A 13,079-nucleotide genomic window follows, 5' to 3' on the forward strand; every position below is an offset into this window, starting at 1 on the left:
GATTCGAACGATACCAATTCAAAAGTCTAATTTTACCGCTGAATCAAAACACCAAATTTTTGTTTGAAAACATGCCTTTAATGAACGAACACATTTAATATTTTTAAGCAATGTCTACCGGTTAGCGCAATGTTTGATAATTATTTGATTTTGTTGTAATGTAATATTTACTTTTATACATTGCGTACGATCTAAGAAAATTAATAACGTGGATTAATAATATGGAAGTACATGATAACTCAATTATTCTTCAAACTAGTACCAGGTAAAGTATTGTGTTAACATTTTTAAAGTATATAAAATTTTTTATTTTAGATAATAATGAGAAAATGATTTTTCTAGTAATGTGACAGTGGCAGATTCGGTATGGAAATTCATTAATAGTCCTATAATTGCAATATTTTCTGATTTAAAAAATGCAACTGCCAAACAAATGCTTTGTTCTTTATTGGAGTCAATAATTAAAAGTTCAGCTACTCTGACAACAGTTTTAATTCCACCTTTCAGCAATGGAATGCAAAATGAAACGCTAAAATGTCAATATACTGGTATAACAATTATGACTAATAAATAATAATAAGGATACATTGACAAAACACAGTGAAGTAACATACCTTTAATTATAGCATTTACCACCTGGTTGTTTGGTGTTATGTTTCACCTAGTTGGAAATCCTTTAAGTAATGAAGTTCTTAGCAACAGCATAGAGATACAAGCTTGTATGCTTAGAATATTATCTAGACATCATATTACAATGTTTGAAACGATTAGTAATGAATATATAAACATTCTTCAAGGTATGTATTAAAAATGGTATCATATATGCAACACCTAATAATATCATTAATTTCAGAAATATCAGAATTTTACAAAATCAATGGAGAAGAACATACAATAGTATTGAACAAATTTCATACAGAAAAAGATATTATAAAAAATTTGGATTTACAAGCATTTCCTGTTACAATAAAATACTGTGATATACCACAAGTGCAAACATCTATAATTAAAGTAACAAATTTTTATTTAATTTTCATTAATGTATTTTATATTGTTATAAAGATTGTTATATTTTTTCAGATTATAGAAAGGACAGGAGTTTCTGTTTGGAATCATAAAATACTCTCTGAAAAAGTATTAAATATAATCATGATATCTGTTCCAAATGTAAAATTTATAGCATTAAATCTTTGTATAAAATTAATGAAATTTTCATTACTTAGTAAACAGGCAAGTATATTGTGTAGTAAGTTAAGATATATATATATATATATATATATATATATATATATATATATATCAATAATTTGGAGTTAAACATTTTAAGGAACATGAAAATTTGATACTCTATGTTATTGAGATTATTAAGTTACTTCCTACGTGGTTAAACTTATATGAAGTATCAGAGAATCAATTGAATAAATTTTTATGGGCATCTATTGAACTTATTCGGTCTTTATCAGTATCTTCAAACAGCATTGAACTCTGCTTTCAAATCATTGATTTTACAGTTAATGAAATGAAATGTGAGTTAATTATGTATAAATATTTTTGGCCCTCTCTTTGTAATATGTTATAAATTAAAGATTCATGTTTAGGTCGAGATACTAATCTTAATGCTGTAGAAGAAATACAAAAAGTAGCGTGTAGCAAGATTCAGCAATATTTTATCATGAGACCAAGGATTTGTAGTCTTTCTGAAACAGAAAAATTTATTTCATATTTTGAATATTGTCCGGTTTGTAACAATTAAAATTATGTGATGGTATATTCAATGCATAAACTACTATAGTATTTTAATGCAAAAAAATCATTTCAGGATTTTATTATAATTTTTATTCATTGTGTACTTATTGATATCAAACACACAGTTAGTGCAAATGCTTCAGTGAATAATATATGTAATTCATGGAATTTATTAAAAAAAGAGTTAATAACTGCAACACAAAAGGAAAGGTTTAAAACATCCATGTATATCTTAAAAGCCTCACATATTTTACAATCATGGTTGAAAGAACTACAGTTAACAACAAATTTGTATACACATGAGTTAGATTATGTTTTGAAGGTATTATTAAAAAATCTAAATTCTGGGCTACATCAGCAAAAAGATATTATTTTCGAATGTCTAATATATATGATAGCACATAATGAATCAGATAAAGATTTAATTCAGAAAATATTAACATTACCATTTATACAAAATATTGAAATTCCTGTGGATATACTCAATAATCATGCAAAAGAAATTGCTAAATCTCTTAATACTGATACAATGTTAAAATGTCTTGAAGCTTTATGTGAACATGGTACTGGAATGGAACGATTAAAGCTATTAAATACATGTATAGTAGGTTACCAAACTGAGATAGCAGCAGGAGCAGTATTGTAAGTAATTCATGTCTGAAATCATAAAAGTAATGAAATAGATATGTTAAACCATGTAAATATTGATAGGAATAGTGTACTACTTTTAAAGAGTGAAGGAGTACAATTGGGAAGTATTTCAAGATATGTTCTTCAACCTGCATTACATTCAAAAGAACAGAAAGTTCATGAAATGCTTGTAATTGCATTGAGTAAAATATGCTGTTATTTGTCAAAATGTGGAAGTTTCAAAAGGTAATTTGTTATATAATTTATTCATTAATCAATGAAATGTTTGATAAAATATTTTTGTTCACAGAGGATCTGATAATACAACATGGACATTAAAGTGCAAATATTGTAATGATATATCTGAAAACAATATAAATTCTAATGCTTATATCTTGGAAGAATACGATCATCTTCTTCGTCCATATTTCAGTTTATTATCTTCAAATTTTGTTTCAGTACGTTTGAAAATCTCTGAAAATATTCTTTCTTTTTCAAATCACATTATGTCCTTTAACAATAACAAAGTAGCAAAAATGTGGTTTTTATATATAGAAGATGAAAATCCTGCTATCCGTTTCAATATTGCTACAGCAATAAAAAGACTATTATTGAATAAAATAGGCATCGTGTCAAAATTTACTATGACTATTGAAGATGATGTACCTGTTTGTTTAGACGAATTTGTTGGATCACTTATAAATACCATAGTACGAGCACTTATGAAAGCTTTAACAGATGCAAACCATGAGTTGCATGATACTTTACTTATTACTGCAAGAAATTGTGGATGGTATAGTAAATATTTAAAAATATTTATTTTGTTTAATATATATAATTTCCTAACCATTTTCAATTTTAGTGTTCCATTGTTTATAATTGAAAGGCAAATTTTGAATATATTTTTAATTACTATATTGCACTCAACATCATCTTCAGCAGCAGTAGCTTTTGCAACTACCGCATATCATGATATTGCTAAATTCTTAAACGTTTCTCCAAAAGTTTTATACATTAGATATAAAAAAGATTTTCTCAAGGTATATAAATTTTATTAAAATTAGAGGTATAAAATTATATTTTATCAGGCAATAGTATATTTTTCCATTTTAGCTCATAATACAATGTGCAGTTCATAACTTTATACATTATTCTTACAATATGGCTACATCTATACACCGTGTTGCAAAATGTATTGGTTACGAAGGATCACGCCAGTTACTATGCAAAGATGGACATTACGCAGTTTGTTTTTTACTTCCTTTTATTATTGATGTGCCGAATGCAAGAACTCTTTTGCATGACATAGCTGAATTAACCAGTATGGATGAGAAACAAATGTTAAAAGAATATTTTCCTGTATGTATATTAATAAGGAAATGTATTTATTTTGCTGTTGTTAATTATCACTTTAATTTAAATATTTGTTTAGTACATTTGCAGTTATGCATTTCTGAATATGCCTCTTGCTACTGCTACGGAATGTTTAAGATTAGTTTCGAAAATTACGCAGACGAATTTATCACTTTTAACAAGACAATCATTTATGGTAATGTATATAATACACAAACTGGACTACATTATCAATACTCAATTTTAATAATTTCAATAAATGTGGTTAATAGGGCATATTTGAAGAAATAATATTAAACTTTCATGAGTCTCCTAAGAAAATAGTTGGATTATTAAAAATTATATCTGATTATGATAGTAATGCAGATAAAAATTACGTTACACATAAAGGAATTGTAAGTTCATATCTTTAATTGTATCTTTTTACAAGAAAGAGTCAAATATACATGTGCAATATTTACAGGAATCTTATTTGAATTTACGTTTACACGGCATATTAGTTAATTTTGATATAAAGCTTGGATTAAAATCGGACGAACATACACAGCAGTCAGCACTTGCTTCATTAGCTGCACTAATGGAGTATATGGGTGCACAATATTTGACACCGCTGAGGTATAAGATTTTGGCGACACTACGAACTTCGCTAGGATTTAAAAGACCAGGATTTAGACCTCTTGTTTGTGATGCATGGAATGCATTTATTCATAAGTATGTAATAAAAATCATTATGTTCGCAAATAACGAATAATGAATTGTCTATTAATTTTTCAGTATAGCTATTAAAGAACTTGGTCCATTGTTACCAACGATATATGTTTCATTAATATCGTTATTAAATATGTATCGAGAAAAAATAATTACAATGCTAATGTTCCTACTTATTAAATGTAATGAAGAATGTCCAGAACATATTGCAGAATTGTTTTTTATAGATGATATTGAAGTACCTGTTGAAATGTCAAGCATAATTAAAGCACGAATTTTACAAGCTAGGTATATAAAATATATTTTTTTCCAAATATTAAATACTTAAATAGTTTACTGTATTAACGTTTGTATAAATTTTAGGCCTAAAGGATTTGAAGAGAATTTAAAATTATGGCTTAAACGAATTACGCATGAAACGGACGAAGTAATAATCAGAGCTTTGATGTATTTACAAAAATTTTTAGCTGAAAATCGTAGTCAACTGAATGAAATGATTTTGAGTGAAACAAATATCCATCCATTGATTGTTGATGTGGGTTTGTTACTTAAAATAAAAAATATGTTAATGATATATAGTAACTATTATGATATAAATAACTTTTTAGTTATTATACACATTATTAATCGGATGTCAACATAAAGATGAATCTATCCGTCTATTATATGGCGAATGTTTAGGAGAATTAGGAGCTATTGAACCAAGTCTTCTCCCTCGTAGAATTATTTCTAGAGGTATACTGTACATTAATTTGTTATTTATTTAGTTTTTATATTAATTTCTTTTACATTTTAGTTGACAGTAAATTTATTTCTGATATGAATGAAGAATTTGCTTGTGCTATACTTTTTGAGCATGTTCGGGCGTTTCAAATGCAGAAAAGTAGTCAGAGTATGGATTGTTTCTCACTTGCTATTCAAGTAAGTAATACATTATCTTATGGCCTTCTCTATGACAGATACATTTGTATTTTACAAATGTAAATAATTTTAGGAAATTTTAAGAACATATGATATTTCGCCCCAAGGGAAAAACAGTGAACTATGGAATAGTTTACCAGTGACTATGAAACAGATCATTACCCCATTTTTAACTTCACATTACAAGATTGCAACTATCAGTGATGACAAAACGTTTCCTCATCCTATTTATGGGTAAATACTTAATAAAAAAAGGGTTATAATATTGAATTATTATTCATTATATTCAATTAACTTATTTTTCAAACAGTTCTGAAGCTGGTTCCTCTGTAGAAAACTGGGCATATAATTGGTTTTGTAATATGTTTAGTAATATCCACGATGAATCTCTTAATAATGTATTACGAGCATGTAAATTAGCACTCAAGCGTGATATAAAAATATTAACATTTTGTTTACCCCATGTTGTTGGTAAGCATTTTTATTAATATTATTTTCGCAGTATGAGTCATTAACTATAATCTAAACATACATTATATTTTACTCATCAGCGTATATAATAACAAATAGTACTACACAAGAGCACGCAAAAATACGAGAAGAAATATTAACAATTATCGATGTTAGAAAAAAACCTACACTTGATCCTGAACTATCACGTCATAGACCTCTTAGACATGGACATAGAATAAAAGCAGATGATGCCAGAATTTCCGAAGAAACTAGGCGTACACGTTGTGCACAGGTATGTATATAAAAAATGATATTTTTACTGCTCAATTAATAATCTTTTTTATAATTTTCGAATAGATCATATTTTCAGTATTAGATCATTTGCAAAGATGGCTTTGGGAACAACGATTGGTTCGAAATCACAAGTATGAAGCTTTAAAGAGTGAGTCCTTTATATTTAAATTGTTAACAATAAAATATAATAATTATTAATGAATATATATTTTATTGTTGAATCTAGACTTTTGTGAAACATTAAATGCATTAGTAGTGGCAGAAGGATGTTATCAATTTCAAGAATATCATAGAGCACTAATGTATTTAGAACAACACATGGCTTCTTCTAATAAGGGATTATCAGAAGCATTGGAGGGTGGATTACTTGCTGTAAGTATCAATATAAGGTTAAAAATAGTCCGTTTATTAGCTATATCTTCTTTTTTGTGTATATGTAGAAAATATATGCACAACTGGATGAACCAGATGGCATATCTGGCATATTAGCTACACAGGATCATACTCCTACAGTTCAACAACTAGTTTTAGCTCATGAAGTCAATGGGCAACTTCAGGTATAATAAAATTTATTTATTTAAATATCAATATATATTCATATATTCGAAATGTTCATGAAATATATAGGATGCTGCTACCTGTTATGAAAGATTGGCACAGAAAAAAACTTTGAAGCATACATATTTACAAGGAATGATCCAGTGTTATCTTGGTCTCGATCAACCTTTTACAGCAAAACATATCACTGAAGGAGTCTTAAGTAACAGATCAGAGTTAGAGCCATTAATGATTGAACACGAGCCGTTTTGGAGATTAGCTCATTTCATAAGATTTGATGACACTTCCCAAAAAAATATAAAACATATACTACTTGAAGATCTTAAGAAAGGTATTAAACCAGATTTATCATCCTTAAAAAAGAATCTGGTATCATTGTTAGAAGATGCATCACGGCCAGGAGCTTATCAACAAAGCTATTCTTACATTATGAAGTAAGATTAATATTTAAAACTATATCTCATGCTAAAAAACGGTTTATTGTATCTTACTTACTGTCTTACTGAACTAATTATTTTTTACTGTACTTATTATGATGGATAGGTTACATATATTAAATGAATTTGATAAAGCAGTTGCTACTATGCTGACTGATATGGGAAAATTACCAATGATATTCGAAGAATGGGAGAAACGTGGTCAACTTGTCCGCGCTTCACGAGGAGTAGAATTTGTGTTGAGTATGCGTAGAGCTACACTAGATTTGGCACTTCAATTACAGAGAGAAATTGAAAACAAAGAAAATTCTGTATTAAAACAAGAAATTGGCAAGATTTGGCTTAAGAGTGCGAAGATTGCGAGAAAGTAAGTGCCATTATTTATAACTACATATATAATATTTATCATCTTGCTTTGTTACTCATTTCTTTCAGGAGTGGATTACATCAACAAGCATATATGTATATTTTGTCTGCCAGTGATTCTTGTCCTCCACAACAACTTTATATAGAACAAGCACAATTATATTGGCAAAAGGGCTGTCAAGAAGACGCTTTTATAACCCTAAAGCGTTGTTTCTCCAGTTGTTTTCGTCCAGCTATGCACTACAAAAATTTGCCAACAGGCGAATCTTTAGAAGAAAGGAAACAATGTGCAAAGGTTTGTTTATACAAAAGAAGTATAATATTGGTATAGTGTAATATTAGGGTGGGATTTCCTACGTGCGTCCAATCAACGCACGCATCTATATCTTAAGACATAATCTTAAACTCTCAATAAAGAAGCATGCTTTTGTGTTTGTAGCGATATCATGTGATTCGCGTTTAGGATTATGTCTGATGCAACCGCGCGCGTTGTACGCACATAGGAAATCCCACCTTTAGCCAATAATACCAATATTCATTTATTGTATAGGCAAAACTTTTATATGCGAAATATAATGATGAAACAGTTAATGTAGATACCGATGCTAATATTATAAATTACAAAGAAGCTATTGAAGTTTGGAGAGAATGGGAAAAAAGTTTACTGTTTTGTGCACAGTACTATGAGTCTGTTATAGATAGAATGTCTGATGAAGAGAAAGATTCAATGGGACGGTAAGTACAAAACAATACATTATTTCTAATGGGTAAGATAATTAACAATATGTTTAGAGATTTACAAGTGCATACCATGAATTACTATGGGAAGTCACTTCAATATGGTTGTAAGTACATTCATCAATCTATGCCGAGAATGTTGACTATATGGTTAGATTTCGCTTCGCGTGCAACATCACGATCTGACAGTCTTAATGATGGGGAACAAGAAAAATTTCGACGAGACGCATTATTAAAAATGTCAAAAATCATGGGTGAGTATAATAATTCCAACTATTGAATTAAAATAAAACTAAATGATGATTTCTTTCCTATGGTATAGAAGTGTATCATGAAAGACTACCAATATTCATGTGGCTAACTGCATTTAGCCAACTTGTATCACGAATATGTCATCCTTCTCTTGAGGTGCAAAAGACTATCTGTACCATATTAGTAAAACTAATTCATGCTTATCCCCAACATAGTTTATGGATGATGGCATCAGTTATTAATGTAAGTTATTTATCTATTAATAATTAAAGAAAATTTTAATAGAATACTCTTTACAGTCTTCATATCCTGCACGACAAAGACGTTGCCAAGAAATTCTTAGTCATCCTAAACTTAAAACGCCAGAAATGACCAAACTTATTACAGATTTTCATAAATTATGGGAGCGATTAATTGAATTATCAAATAAAGCAATACCAGAAGTAAGTTAAAATACTAATTTATATAAACTTTTATATATTTATGATTCTTTAACAGGGTGTTATGAATACGACGGTAAATCTCTTGTCACGGAATCTTCCCCGTTTACTTTCAAGCAAGGAATTTAGTCCAATAATGATACCAACGACCAAATTTAGACAACTGCATCTGCCGTCTAAGGGCATGTCGTTAGAAAATTATAATGCATTTTCTTCGTATGTATGACATTTTTTTTATATCACTGTATATCATAAAAAGTTTATAATTTTTTGTAAATTTTAGAAATTGGATTCATATATCCGGAATAGAAGATAATGTAGCTGTTATGCCATCTCTTCAAAGACCGCGGCGTATTACATTAAAAGGGTCGGATGGTAAAGATTATCTATTTATGTGTAAGCCAAAAGATGATTTACGAAGAGACTTCAGATTAATGGAATTCAATGATATTGTAAATAAATATCTTCAAAATGATCCAGAATCTCGACAAAGAAGATTGTATATACGGACATATGTAAATACATAATAACTTTAAATGTACTGTTAGGAGCTTAAATTTTAATTACAGAGTTTAAATTAAGTGTAAGTTTAAATTACAGAGCGTTGTACCTCTGAATGAAGAATGCGGTTTAGTAGAATGGGTACCGAATTTAGTTGGGTTTAGACCCATTATTATAAGTTTGTATAAAGAAAGAGGTATTGCAATTTCGAATAGAGAACTTAGAAGCATATTATGCTGTAAGTAGAAATACTATATTGTAAAGAAACATTGTTGATAAGTACGAAAATTCTTACTTGAACATTGCATTGTAGCGTTAAAAGATCCATTGGAGAAGAAAAAGAAGGTGTTTCTACAACAACTTCTTCCGCGTCATCCATCAGTACTCGGAGATTGGTTTCGTCTTACATTCCCTGATCCATATGGGTGGTGCGTTTCACAATTATTTCTGTAGATAAAGCAAACATATATTATTTAAACGTAAAAAAATAATAAACATATATGTATAATAGGTATGAAGCACGTACTGCCTATATTAGAACTACAGCAGTAATGTCTATGGTGGGATATATTCTTGGCCTTGGAGATCGTCATGGAGAAAATATATTATTTGATTCTAAATGTGGAGATTGTGTACACGTAGATTTTAATTGTTTGTTTAATAGGGTATGTAAGAGATTTATTCATAAATTAAAACCTCAATACAATTTAAATGCTTCACATTTATTCTTTGTTTTATCTAGTAAGGCAAAACATGACTAAGTAGTTTATATACAATAATTATTGTAATAATTCAAAAATATTTCAATTATCAGGGAGAATTGTTTGAGTGGCCAGAACGTGTACCATTTCGTTTAACGCATAATATGGTAGATGCTATGGGACCATTAAAAATTGAGGGACCGTTTAGGCGCGCTTGTGAAATAACTATGAGGGTTCTCCGACAACAAAGTAGCACATTATTAAGTGTATTAACACCATTTGTATATGACCCACTTGTAAGCTGGAATAAGAATCATATTAGTGAAGGTGGTGAGAAAACAAATGAAAAAGTAAGCCATAATATAATATATTATAATGCAATAAATTGTTAATATAAATGGAACATAAAATACATAATTGAAATTTTAGGCTGTGGAACATATAAAAAATATAGAACAACGACTCAAAGGTTTAATTCGATATCATGGAAAAAAATTAGAGAATATTGCTTTAAATCTTAGTGTTGAGGGACAAACTAATCAGTTGATTTTAGAAGCAACTAATGTAGATAATCTTTGTCAAATGTACTTTGGATGGGGCGCATACATGTAAAGAATATTACGATTTATTAAGTATTTAATAATTTAATGTTTATACATCAACTGATTATTAGTAAATTGAAACTATACAAACCAGTTCCTAGACTAAGATTCTGAATTAAAGCTCTGAAGCATCATAAAATATGAAAATGCAGTACTGAGTATCTGTAAATATATATAAATGGTCAAATAATTGTTATTATCTCGGTAATATTATGCTAACGAAAATTTTACATATTTTTTTAGATAAATATGTGATGAAACTTTTACCGCTGTAAAATTTTCCAAATGCATTATGTATAATTTTCCTGCTGTAATATAACTAGGTCTTTGAGAACGCACAATGATCATACACAATTCATCTTTAATAAAAGTTGCTAATTGAGACCATTGTATGGAATATACAGCTGTGCTTATACTGAAACTCTTTTACACTTAAAATTAAGTACATCTATTCTTATACATATGTAATTATATAATATCATCCACCTCTTGTATTAACATGTCTCCAGGAAAACAGAAAAGTAATAATTGAAAAAATGCCACGATTAAATGAGAAGCAAACTTAATCATTTTAGACTGTTCCATTAACGTCTGTAATGCAAAAATATGTATTAAATAACATATAATAAGTTGCTTATGATTTATTACAATTTTTAAATCTGTAAATATGCGTACTGCAGAAACCTGAAATCCGACGAAACAAATTAGGAGACTACTGATCATTGCTTGTAAAAAGAGTATTAGATGGAAATTTTTTTCCATATTGTCGCAAAACCTGAATTATATTAAAGTGAATAAGAAATAATAAAATTTTTGGAAGCACATGAAATCTATTTACCAAAGCACTACTTGATGATGTTTGATTACATGTATTATTTGAATTTTGATTTCGTATAAATTTGCATTTATGTGTTTTGAATTAGTCTTTAAACGAGTTATCTGCAATAATTGGATTATTTTAAAATATATAACATTACAATTATATACATATATATAGTAGAATACAATACATACACGATAGATGTATGAATCGAGTTGTTTCACATTTTTTCTAAGTACCGCAAAATGTCCGCATGTATGAAGTAGAGCAGTTGCAATTAGACCATCAGTTGCAAGCATGACCAAACAACAAATACTTGTTGCCAATATTTGAGATGCATATGCAATCTATATATGTAATTATATTTATAAACTAGTAACTACAATTAAATCGTGTTTGTAATGCAAGTGAAATGTAATGGTACCTCATACAAGGGAAATTTATAAAAAGCCACAGGATATGATGCAGCAAATGGAAAGTTCATAGTAAAATTATCTGAATCTTCATGCTTTGTAATTAATATTTCGATAATAGGTAAACTAAAGAAAAATAATAAGGCGTTACACATAGAAATGAGATATCCTTTGGTAATGGTTTTAGCATATCTGAAAGGATATATATTATTTATATGGAAAATACATTTATAAAACAAATAATTTAGTTTTAAATATTAATAATTATATACAATGCATATTTTTTTAAGTATTCAAAAACATTAGCTTCAATTATTTTCCAGTAATCTGTTAACATGAATTCAATAAAAAGCTCTAAATTCTTTCTATTGAACATCCAAATTGCTGATTTTAACATAGCAAGCGAAATTGTTAGTAAAGTTGAGCTACGAACAATAAAAAGAAGGATCTAATAAATATTTTATTTACAAGAAATGTTGATTACTTCATTTTTAGAAATATGCAAACCCTATTTCCATAACAATGTTTAAATCATTCCAATTTGTATAAATCATTGTTATTTGTGGTATAATAATAAGCATAATACAACTAATACATATAACATATCTCACAATACTTATTGGATAAAGTCCAACAAATTTAAGAACTAGTTGATTTATGAAAACATAATCTCTAATATTCATTGTATTTGGCTATCTATTCAGATATTTGATTTATAATAATAAACACATTTTATTTGCACATTTAAAAACTATGTTTCCACACAATTTAGATTTTGTCCATGTTTAGGACTCATTCCGTCATTACTGGACAACTACTTTTAAACAGTGAAACATTGTAAGTTTAACACGTTTAATTGTTGCCCTAAATTATTAAGAGCATAATGACATATTTGCTTTGTGGAGTACTTTTTGCTAAAACGTATAAAAGGAAGTATATAGCCATACGGGAATAGTCATTTAATGAATATGTCTAGTCTCCTTTGAAGTTATATACTTGGATCATATATTATTTGCACATCTTTACCATAGAATATTAAGTATAATGACAAGGAGGAACTTTAAAAAGAAAGCTATATTTTACTGTAGTATTCTATGAGGGAGAATTGTCCCTAGAATTAAAGTTAATTTCAAGAGGAAACATATG

The 13,079-nt window shown here is 28.4% G+C and overlaps 2 protein-coding genes across 3 annotated transcripts; one reads left to right on the forward strand and one right to left on the reverse strand.

Annotated features, from left to right (window-relative positions):
• The first annotated feature begins 81 nt into the window (after positions 1–81).
• On the forward strand, positions 82–11,099 carry LOC126873080 (serine/threonine-protein kinase atr). 2 transcript variants are annotated; one of them, XR_007692296.1, is made up of 40 exons: positions 82–265; positions 343–548; positions 627–797; positions 854–1,011; positions 1,081–1,230; positions 1,328–1,526; positions 1,599–1,738; positions 1,820–2,388; positions 2,458–2,622; positions 2,687–3,169; positions 3,239–3,416; positions 3,490–3,735; positions 3,809–3,925; positions 4,002–4,124; positions 4,193–4,440; positions 4,504–4,725; positions 4,801–4,972; positions 5,046–5,172; positions 5,234–5,358; positions 5,432–5,592; positions 5,669–5,829; positions 5,910–6,103; positions 6,169–6,253; positions 6,332–6,477; positions 6,546–6,662; positions 6,733–7,097; positions 7,207–7,467; positions 7,536–7,761; positions 8,017–8,201; positions 8,259–8,458; positions 8,527–8,699; positions 8,756–8,899; positions 8,955–9,112; positions 9,180–9,411; positions 9,497–9,635; positions 9,711–9,825; positions 9,909–10,062; positions 10,212–10,448; positions 10,528–10,864; positions 10,944–11,099. XR_007692296.1 is itself a non-coding variant. In XM_050633577.1 (39 exons), the coding sequence occupies exons 1-39, from the start codon at positions 222–224 to the stop codon at positions 10,708–10,710; spliced, it is 7,479 nt and encodes a 2,492-aa protein (XP_050489534.1). In that variant the 5' UTR covers positions 82–221; the 3' UTR covers positions 10,711–10,964. The 2 variants fall into 2 exon arrangements, 1 of the variants encoding a protein (XP_050489534.1); XM_050633577.1 differs by having other exon boundaries at positions 10,528–10,964.
• LOC126873398 (odorant receptor 13a-like) lies at positions 10,911–12,896 on the reverse strand. The gene is made up of 7 exons (XM_050634241.1): positions 12,441–12,896; positions 12,206–12,358; positions 11,945–12,125; positions 11,539–11,867; positions 11,376–11,478; positions 11,187–11,291; positions 10,911–11,123 (listed from the first exon to the last, which is right to left on the reverse strand). Exons 1-7 carry the CDS (start codon positions 12,614–12,616, stop codon positions 10,911–10,913), a joined length of 1,260 nt encoding a protein of 419 aa, XP_050490198.1. The 5' UTR covers positions 12,617–12,896.
• Between the last annotated feature and the right edge of the window lie 183 nt (positions 12,897–13,079).

The sequence above is a fragment of the Bombus huntii genome, chromosome 14 (assembly GCF_024542735.1).
Source record: "Bombus huntii isolate Logan2020A chromosome 14, iyBomHunt1.1, whole genome shotgun sequence".
NCBI classification, from domain to species: domain Eukaryota; kingdom Metazoa; phylum Arthropoda; class Insecta; order Hymenoptera; family Apidae; genus Bombus; species Bombus huntii.

What these genes read in the sequence shown, in the direction of transcription:
- LOC126873080 (XM_050633577.1), top strand. Translation starts at nt 222, where the DNA reads ATGGAAGTACATGATAACTCAATTATTCTTCAAACTAGTACCAG. An exon ending in GTTTCTCACTTGCTATTCAA is followed by an intron (nt 5,359 to 5,431) that starts GTAAGTAATACA and finishes AAATAATTTTAG; the next exon opens with GAAATTTTAAGAACATATGA. An exon ending in TTCCCTGATCCATATGGGTG is followed by an intron (nt 9,826 to 9,908) that starts GTGCGTTTCACA and finishes TATGTATAATAG; the next exon opens with GTATGAAGCACGTACTGCCT.
- LOC126873398 (XM_050634241.1), bottom strand. Translation starts at nt 12,616, where the DNA reads ATGAATATTAGAGATTATGTTTTCATAAATCAACTAGTTCTTAAATTT. An exon ending in AACATTGTTATGGAAATAGG is followed by an intron (nt 12,359 to 12,440) that starts GTTTGCATATTT and finishes TATTGTTCGTAG; the next exon opens with CTCAACTTTACTAACAATTT. An exon ending in GAGACATGTTAATACAAGAG is followed by an intron (nt 11,124 to 11,186) that starts GTGGATGATATT and finishes TAAGTGTAAAAG; the next exon opens with AGTTTCAGTATAAGCACAGC.